The sequence below is a fragment of the Carcharodon carcharias genome, chromosome 21 (genome assembly GCF_017639515.1).
Source record: "Carcharodon carcharias isolate sCarCar2 chromosome 21, sCarCar2.pri, whole genome shotgun sequence".
NCBI classification, from domain to species: Eukaryota; Metazoa; Chordata; class Chondrichthyes; order Lamniformes; family Lamnidae; genus Carcharodon; species Carcharodon carcharias.
Genome location: NC_054487.1, coordinates 39,341,849 through 39,351,943, shown reverse-complemented (window position 1 = coordinate 39,351,943; position 10,095 = coordinate 39,341,849). Strand labels below are relative to the sequence as shown.

The window sequence follows — 10,095 nt, the reverse complement described above, 5'->3', positions numbered from 1 at the left end:
AAGGAATGTTCCACATACCCCATAAAGAGACAGGCATAGCTGGGACCCATGTGGGTACCCATAGCCACACCTTTTATTTGGAGGAAGTGAGAGGAGTTGAAGGAGAAATTGTTCAGCGTGAGAACAAGTTCAGCCAGACGGAGGAGAGTAGTGGTGGATGGGGATTGTTCGGGCCTCTGTTCGAGGAAGAAGCTAAGGGCCCTCAGACCATCCTGGTGGGGGACGGAGGTGTAGAGGGATTGGATGTCCATGGTGAAGAGGAAGCGGTTGGGGCCAGGGAACTGGAAATTGTTGATGTGACTTAAGGTGTCAGAAGAATCACGGATATAGGTGGGAAGGGACTGGACAAGGGGAGAGAGAAGGGAGTCAAGATAACGAGAAATGAGTTCTGTGGGGCAGGAGCAAGCTGAGACGATCGGTCTACCGGGGCAGTTCTGTTTGTGGATTTTGGGTAGGAGATAGAAGCGGGCCGTCCGAGGTTGGGCGACTATCAGGTTGGAAGCTGTGGGAGGGAGATCCCCAGAGGAGATGAGGTCAGTGACAGTCCTGGAAACAATGGCTTGATGTTCAGTGGTGGGGTCATGGTCCAGGGAGAGGTAGGAGGAAGTGTCTGTGAGTTGACGCTCAGCTCAAAGGTTTAAGAATATATTCAGTTCAGTTTTTGTACTGTTGAACAACAGCAAACAGATGAATTTCTCATTGACAATAAAGTTATGCTTGGGTCAATAGTGTACCCATGCTTCTTTGCATAATACGTTAACAAAAAAAATCATAGATGAAGTAACACGCAATTCACGTGTTCACAAATTAAATGTTCTTCTAAGACTTCACAAAGGAAGGAAAATAAAAGGTGAGTGTAAGGTGTATGGCAATGTCTCCGTTAATTTAAAAGAACTTGGCTATTTTGAATAGATCTTGATTACATTTTGTTTGAATGTTGTGGTAAAATCTCAACTAAATACAATGATTATTACTATTAAAACGTTCTTCTCACTATGTAATACGTCAATTTGGAAGAGGCTTGTGACCATCAAACTGCACTAACTTTCGAGCAATTGTTGGATGCATTTCCAGTTTACTCTTATTCTGATACAACTCAGAAGCCATCGGGCTACACTTGGTGGCGTCTGATGTTGTCAGGTGTTCCGTAGCTACTAAAACATTAATAGTAGGCCTATCTGGTGCTGTTCTCACATTGAGATCCATGGAATAACAGATGAAACTTGGAATGGTGACACCACTGGCACACAAAATCAATCTCCAGTCTTCCTTCAAATCAATGTCAACTCATTAGGTTATCTTTGTGGCTGCCATCCTTCTGAATGCACATAATTTAAAAGAAATTTAAAATAAGCTATGAAGAAAAAGTTTGTTGAATTTCCCTGACATCCTGTGGGTGTAGTTGGTCCTTGAGGGGAAGTAAACCATTTGAAAGAACTATCTTAGTGTTAGTATTAAAGTGCAATCTATGACGGTGTCAAAATTGGGAAGTGAAAACATCCCCAACAATCAACAAGGTTTTGTTGTCCTGCTCCTGTTTCCACATAACTACTTTTAATATAGCAGGAACATGTCTTCACTGTTGCTCAAGCAAACCATAGTTATTATAAATAGGGCTGAATTTTTTGATCAGTAATCATACATAGAAATACTGCCTTATTTGAATACATCACATGCAAAATGAAAAAGATACAACAGTATAGCAGGCTATTAAAAAGGACTTAGGCAGTTTTTTGTAGTTTTTTTTAAAGAGGCATCATTCAAATAATGAAGCCATGTGCCTGAGGCTTACAGAAATAGTTTATGATTACTCTGCATTACTTTTTAATGGCACAAATTTTCTTTAAACGTAGAAAATGACCGAAAGTCAAAGGAACGCAAAGAAGAGGTCCATATTAACAAGAACTGGGAATGAAAGACTCAGGCCCAGCTGAGTTAGGCTTTGTTCTTCCATACTTCTTTCCAGGTACATAGGATGGATAGGCTGTTTACAATCTTCTATTACAGGAGACCAACCTCAGCAGTGCCTCGATTTGGAGTGCTGAATAAGCCACTGTAGTGTAATGTCTGCAAGGACACAATTTAAGATGTGGATTACAGCATTGTGTCACTATTCATATTTCATAAATAAAATGTTAAGATAATTGATTATTCCATATTTTGTCCTTGAAATTTCTCAACATCCACAAATACACGAAATCCACTGAATTGCCTTAGACTTATGGTATACAATGTTTCAAGTGTTTTATTTGTACAAAGACAAATATTCATAAAAATAGAAGAATTTACAAAATTGCTGATGGTGTCTTTTTTTAAAAGCAGCTTAGTTTTTTTTTAAACAATCATTGTAACCATTTTTAAATCTAAATAGAAAGTTAGGTTGGCATAACAATGGTCAATATAGTGAGTCTCCATTCGATGCAATAAAATTCACACATATGCAAAGCTGTTCTTACAAGCTTTAAATTGTTAAGCATTATACGTATAATTCACCTCTACTACTGCATGCAAACTACAACGTGTGCACACTCTCAGAAAATGAGTGCTTTCACACATTTACATTTTCGCTTTCCAATGTTATATGTTGGCTGTGAAAAAGAACAGCAAACAAATTTCATTTATAATTTACAAGTGGGAAAAAAGAACAAAAGCCTGCCCTTGCACCGACCTTTAGAGCTCATCACAGTTCAGCTCAAAATCAACAATATGTCAGCTAAAACCAAGGGGCAGAATTTTCAGTTTGGCAGGCGGGTGGGCTCGAGTGAGTCCAGGATCAGCCAGGGAAGGGCCTGCCGACCACAATCGGTCCCCAACCGTGATTTCACACTGGCTGGCCAAATAATGGCCAGCCTGCGTGAAAGGTGCGCTGAAGTGCTCAACACTGCCGGGTGGGAAGAGGGCGGACGCTGACATAAGCACAGGCTCAGAGGAGCGCAGAACAAAAGCTCCCTGAGGGCAGAGAGCTGCCTCAAGGAGCTGAAGGATTTAAAACCAATGAATAAAGATCTTAAAATACAGAAAAAGATGTCCACGCATCAGAATCATGTAATATGATGAAAATTCTGTCCAAACATTTTTATTTTTTTAAATTAATATTGAAAACCTCATCCCGCCTTTGGATGAGGTTTCAAGAAAAATGAAAAGTCCGTCTGGCCGACTCGTCCGTCCGCCAACTATAAGGTTGGATGGACCACAAAAAATAATTAATTACAACTTTAATGGCCTTAATAAGGTTCTTAATTGTCGGGCGTGCTTCCAAACTTTGCGCGCACCCGCCGACCGAAATATCACACAAGCAAGGTATGACATCGGGATGCTTGCCCAATGTCACCACCATGCAGTATTTTACACTCGAGCAGGTCGGGCGCCCGCCCACACGCCAAACTAAAAAAATCGGCCCACGGAATTTGGTCCTGATCAGTTCAATGGAAGTATCTCTTAAATGGAAAGTTTCAATTCATTTCTCCTGGTATAAATATATATTTCATAATTCCATTTGCCTGCTTGTTAAAAATGGTATGAAAAGGTTACAAACAAATATTTTCCGTCTAATGCGCAAAACCTTAATCGCCCAGCCTCAGCAACAAAAAAACACTACCACAACAAATAAGGAGAGGAAAAGGTCATCTGAAGGATACCAGCAGAAGAAAGGGTGGAAATATTTCCTTATTACTGTTCGGAGTATTTTCAGATATTTGCCGCATTCTAAAGATTTAAAAGATTTTGCCTGCTGCATAAACTACTTAATCTAGGTTTTGTAAATTCTAAAACTGCCATGAACAAGGAGCAATTTTAAACACCTCCAGAAGAAGAGGAGTAGATCACACTGGAGCGCTTATCATGTGACAGATCTGGGTTCGAGTGGAGGGGTATGTCTTTCCTTCCTCTGCTCTGCTGAGTTCTCAATCCACACCACATTGCTATAAGAGGCAACAAGCAGCGGCCAGGGATAAAAGCGGGACCCGATTTCTCAGAAGATGACATTGAGAGCTTGATTCCACTGACCAGCGAAACTGCTCCAGTGGATTCTCTTCCTGTCCCGCACCATCACTTCTGATTACCCTCGAGATTATATCCCTGTCCACAGTCCCCCTACCTCCTATTTTCCTTCTTTATAAATCCTCTCACAGACATCACCTGACAAGTTATTTTTTGAGTAGGGAGGTGATTTGAGTGCATGGTTCACAATATTGGTTTCCACATGAATGCTGAAGATATCTAAATATACCTCAACACCACCTCTGTCAACCTCTCCACTCCTTAGGAATAGTTGTTTGTCCAGCAGCTAACACCGGGTGAACAGAAATTTCCTCCAAATGTTGAGAAGAACAAAGCCATTGTCTTAGGTCCTTGCCACAAACTCCTTTCCCCCAGCCACCGACTCTATATCTCTTTCCAGTAATTGTCTGAGCTTGAAGCAGACTGTTCACAAATTGCTGTCCTGTGTAGCCTCGAGATGAGCTGCTGACTACACATCTACATCATCACAAAGACCACTTATTTCCACCTTCGTAACATTGCTCAACTTGACCTGTGCCACAGCCCAGCTGCTGCTGAAACCCTCAATCATGCCTTTGTTACCTTTAGGCTATTCCAACACACTCCTGGCCAGCCTCCCATATTCTCCCTCCATAACATACCAGCCATCCAAAACCCTACTATCCGTGTCCTAACTTGTAGCAAGTAACCCATTCATCCATCACCCATGTGTTCGCTGACTTAGTCTGACTCTTGGGGAAGAAATTTCCCCCTGTTGGGGGGGGGGGAAAGAGAGTGCAGGAACAGGTGCGGACAAGTGTGCCTCCGTTCAGCGCCCCCAATTGGGGACACACCGCCATTTTATGTGGGCTATGCACTCTGTGCGGGCAGTTGGGGGGAGGGGTGGGGGGGGGGGGGGGGGGGGTGGGGGGGCCGTGGATTCCCTCAGCCGGGAGGCTAAGTGCTGCCTCAGGGAGATCGGCTCAGAATTAAATCTTTTAAGGTAAATGTTTAAAAAAATTTCCGACATATCACCTCATGTGACACTGTCACATGAGTTGGGACATGTCCATCATTTTAACTCAAATCTTTATTAAATATTTGAAAACCCTCATGAAACCTCATCCCGCCCGTGGATGAGGTTTCATGCTTTTTCTTAAGCCCATCAGGGCTCCCAGCCTACCCGCCAACTTTAAGGTTGGACGGGCAGCCCTGTCGGTTACCTAAATTGTTTTATTAATGGCCTCAATAGGCCGTTGATAGGTTGGCGGCCGCGCAGCTGACTCGGCTGTACCCCCGCCTGCCTGAAAATGGAAATTACACGGGTGACGTCAGGAGTTCTGCCTGACATCATCCCGCATCATTTTATGCGTCGGTGAGTGCCCCCCCCCGCTGACCTAAAGATCATGCCCCCGGTCAAGCAATGCCTTAATTATAAAATTCTCATCATTTTTTTCCCTTCATGGCCTTTGAATCCTTTTTTCTGTAACATCCTCCAGACCTACAACCCTTTGAGGTATCTGCACCCCTTCAATTCTGGCCTCTTAAGCATCCCTGATTTTTATCACTCCACCACTGGCGAATGCACCTTCAGGTGCCAAGCCAGTAAGCTCTGAAATTTCTTTCCCAAATCTCCCCGTCTTCCCACATTTCCTCCCTTAAGATGCTCCTTAAAACCCACCTCCCTGACCAAGCTTTTGGTCATCAGCCCAAATAGCTGCTTAAGTGGCTCAGTATCAAATTTTGTTTTATAACACTCCTGTGAAGTGTCTTGGAATGTTTTACAGCACTAAACAAGCTATTTAAATACAAGCTGTTGCAGAAAGGAAATAAAATATCAGATGACCTTGTCAAATCTGAAAACCCAATTTAATTTCACAGAACAGTTAATGGACATGATGGGAAAATGTACAGGAATTTGCAGTAGATTTTCTACACGACAAACAGAAGTACTTTTTAATGAGTGACATAAATCAAAATGAATTCTGTAGATTTCAGTTTTCATTCAATTCACTCTAATAGTTAATGGAGCAAAGAAAAAACACAATATAATACATCTTTGAAGGAGGCCATTCAGCCCACTGTGTCTGAGTCGGCTCTTTGAAATGACCATTCATCCCTTGCTCTTTCCCCATATCCCTGCAAATTTTTCCCCTTTAGGTATTCACCTAATTCCCTTTTGAAATGTATCACTGAATCTACTTCCATCACTTATTCAAGCAATGTATTTCAGATCATAACAACTTGCTCCACAAGTTTTTTCCTCATGTCACCTCTGGTTCTTTGCCAATTACCTTAAGTCTGTGTCCTAAGGTTACCAGTCCTTTTGCCATTGGAAACAATTCCTTTTTACTTACTCTGTCAAAACCTATCAAGATTTTCAATGCCTCTTATCAATCCTCTCCATAATCTTCTCTGCTCCAAGGAGAACAACCCCAAGTTCTCTAGTCTCCCCATGAAACTGGTACCATTCTTATAAATTCCCTCTGCATCCTCACCAAGGTCTGGATGTCCTTCCTAACATGTTGTGCCCAAAATTGACCATAATACTCCCACTGGGTTCTAACCAATGTTTTAAATAGGTTTCGTATATCTCCCTTGCTTTTGTATTCTATACTTCTATTTATAAAGCTAAAAATCAAATATGCCATTTAACAGACTCCTAAACTTGCTTTGTCATCTTCAAAGACTTGTGTACATACATCCCCAGGTCACACTGACTCACCTGTCTTCACAAAAGAGAAGTTTAATTTGTACCATTGACTTCTCTTCATTCTTCATACCAAAACAAATCACTTCACACTTCTCTGCGTTAAATTGAATCTGCTGTGTGTCTGCCCATCTCACCAGTCTATCTTTGTCCTCGTGAAGTCTGTTACTATCCTCCCTACTGTTTACTACATCTGAGTTTCACGTCATCTGCAAACTTTGACATATTGTCCTGAATATCCAAGTGCAGGCCATGTAACATATGATCAAAAAGAGCATTGGTCCTAACACCAACCCTTGGGGGACACCAATGAAAACATCCCTCCAGTCTACAAAACAGCTGCTCACCACTACTCAGTGGTTATTGTCCCTTAGCTGATCATGTACCCAGACAGCTATTTTCCCTTTAATGCCATAGCCTTCAATTTTACTAAATAGTCTATTATGTGGTACTTTATCAATATATCAACCAGATTAGCCTCATCAACTCTGTTGCTTTATCAAATAAATCAATCAGATTACTCAAACATGACTTGCCTTTAACAAATCTGTGTTGGCTTTCATTTATTAACCAATATTTTTCCAAATGCTAATTAATTTTCTTCCATATTGTTGTCTCTAAAATAGTTTTTCCACCACTGATGTTCAGCTGGCTAGCATATAGTTGCTGGGTTTATTCCTCCCTCATTTTTTGAACAAGGGTGTAACATTTGCAATCCTCCAGTCCTCTGGAACCACTCACATTGAAGGAAGATTGCAGCCATTTCTGCCATTTCTCTCCCCACTTCCCTCAGCAACCTAGGATGTATCCCATCCCAAGTGCTTGACTTTTTTTATTTTGAATGCTGCCAAGCTTTTAAGCACCTCCTCTTTATTATTATTATCCTATCTAATTTCTCTACTACCAACAATATTCTATTCTTTAGTTAAGGCAGATGCAAAGTATTTGTTTAGTACTTCAGTCATATTCTCTGCTTCCACAAGGTGATCTTTTGGGTCCCGAATTGCATCCACCTCTTTACTATTTATACGTTTATAAAAGACTTCTGTGTTCCCTTTTCTGTTACCTGCTAATCTGTTCTCAAAATCTCTCTTTGCCCTTCATAATTCCTTTGTTGGTTCACCTCGGTACTTTTTAAAAATTCAGCTCTACTGTGTAATGAAATTGGGATTTATCTTTTTTTTTAAATGAACTCTATATCTATAGTTACCCAGGGAGTTCTAGCTTTGAATGCCCTTCCTTTCCCCCTTGTGGGAATATGTCTGGTCTCTGCCTCAGTGATCTACTATTTGAAGGACTCCCATTGCTTATTTACTATTTTATCTGCCAATCCTTTGATTCAATTCACTTGGACCAGATTCCCATGCAACTTAGTTGAAAATTTCAAAATTTAGTTTTTACTTGTCCTTTCTATAACTACTCTGATTACCATTTCATTAGGTTTAATGTTCCCTCTAAGCTGCACCATCGCCCAGCAACCCAAATGCCTCCACACAGCTCACACACAAGTCGGTCCCTTTAAATTACCGCATGTGTGTGACTGTGAAACAAAGAAATTAAGGGGGTTCTGCACATATACAAATCAGCCACACATTTCACAAAAAATTCAAGGGCACATTGATAATGATCACTGTTTGCCAAATACCCTCCCTATTGAAAGGTGGTCCACTCACCCCACTGCATTACCCAGAACTAGATCCAGTCCTGCTTCATCCCTCATTGGGTTGGAAACATACTGATGAGAAAATGTTCTCTTGTACACATTTCAGGAATTCCTTGCCCTCTTTGTCCTTTACACTGTTATTTTTCTCGTCCATATTAGTTTAACTGAAGTCTCTCATTATCACTATACTTTAGTTATTGCATTGTTCTGTAATTTGCCTATAAATTTGTTCCTTTAACTCCATCTCAATATGTGGTGATCTATAATGTACACACAGTGGTGTAATAGCTCGTCTATTGCTCCTTAATTCTGACCAAATGCAATCGGACTTTGAAAATTCAAGTCTATCATGCCTTTCAAACACTTGTGTGGTGTAGGTATATCCAGAGTGCTGTTAGGAAGGGAGTTCCAGGATATTGGCCTGGTGATAGTGAAAGAAAGGCAATAGCTCCAAGTCAGCACAGTGTGTAGCTTGGAGGGGAACTTGCAGATGCATTTGATGCCTTTGTCCTTCTAGGTGGTAGCAGTTGTGTGTTTACGAGGTGCTGTCAAAGGAGCCTTGGTGAGTTGCTGCAGTGCATCTTGTAGAGCATACACGCTATGCCACTGTGCATCGTTGGTGGAAGAAATAAACACTTAAGGTGGTGAATGGGATGCCAGTCAAGTGAGCTGCTTTGTCCTGGATGGTGTCAAGTTTTTTGAGTTTTATTAAGTTGCACTCATCCAGGCAAGTGGAGAGTATTCCTTCATACTTATTCCATTAGACTTATGCCTTGTAAATGGTGACCAGGCTTTGGGAATCAGGAGGTGAGTTATTCACCCAGAATTAGCAGCCGCTGACCTGCTCTTGAAGTATTTATATGGCTAGTCCAGTTAAGTTTCTGGTCAATGGTAACCCCCAGGATGTTGATAGCGGGGGATTCAGTAATGGTAATGCCATTGAATATCAAGAGGTGCTGGTTAGATTCTCTCCTATTGGAGAAGGTCATTGTCTGGCACTTGTTTGGTGCGAATGTTACTTGAATGTCACATTCTGTGCCCTTGCCACCCTCAGTGCTTCTTCCAAGTGATGTTCAACATGGAGGAGCACTGATTCATCAACTGAGAAGGGGTGGTGGGTGGTAGACAGCAGGTTAGCTTGTCCATGTTTGACCTAAGACTTCATAGGATCCCTTTCAATTACTCAAAATCTATTATGTTTCTATCTTTCCTCAGTTCTGGTGAAGGATCATTGACCAAAAATATTGGGCGGAATTTTCTGATCCCGCTGGTGGCGGGCGTGATAGGTGGCATGTGTGGGAAATATGGTGTGACCTGCTTCACAGTGGTGTGAAGGCAGGTCGCGGTCGTCTGCTCAGCCTGCCAACGGCAAGCCGCGTTTCCCGCCATCAGTCATGGGGAGCTAATTGTAATATATTAGCATATAATTAAAAAGCCACCTCACCAGGCTCATGGAAACCCTTCGTATCATCCGTGCACGTCAACATGTTTCACAACAGCACACAGGCGACATGCACTTGGTGGCCTTCACTTTGGGGGAATTGAGATAAATGAGCAGCATGCTCCACGGCTCACCTGTTATTAGCTGGCCTCAGGGATGCGGGGGGCAACTGGCCTCAGGGATGCGGGGGGCAACTGGCCTCAGGGATGTGGGGGGTGTCCAGGAGCAAGTGCTGGCCAGCCTTGGAGGCAGCTGTGGTCAGTGGCAGTTGGCAGGGAGAGGGGTTGTTTTTTTTTTTTGGGG

General features: G+C 42.1%; 1 protein-coding gene across 1 annotated transcript in view; it reads right to left on the bottom strand.

Annotated features, from left to right (window-relative positions):
• Window positions 1-1,026: 1,026 nt before the first annotated feature.
• The window catches only part of LOC121293201 (ADP-ribosylation factor-like protein 8B-A), a 103,948-nt gene continuing 94,879 nt past the window's right edge, over window positions 1,027-10,095 (bottom strand). Inside the window, exon 7 of the mRNA XM_041216017.1 lies at window positions 1,027-2,067. Coding sequence (XP_041071951.1) covers window positions 2,018-2,067 — 50 coding nt within the window. The 3' untranslated portion in view covers window positions 1,027-2,017. The remainder of the gene's footprint in view (window positions 2,068-10,095) is intronic.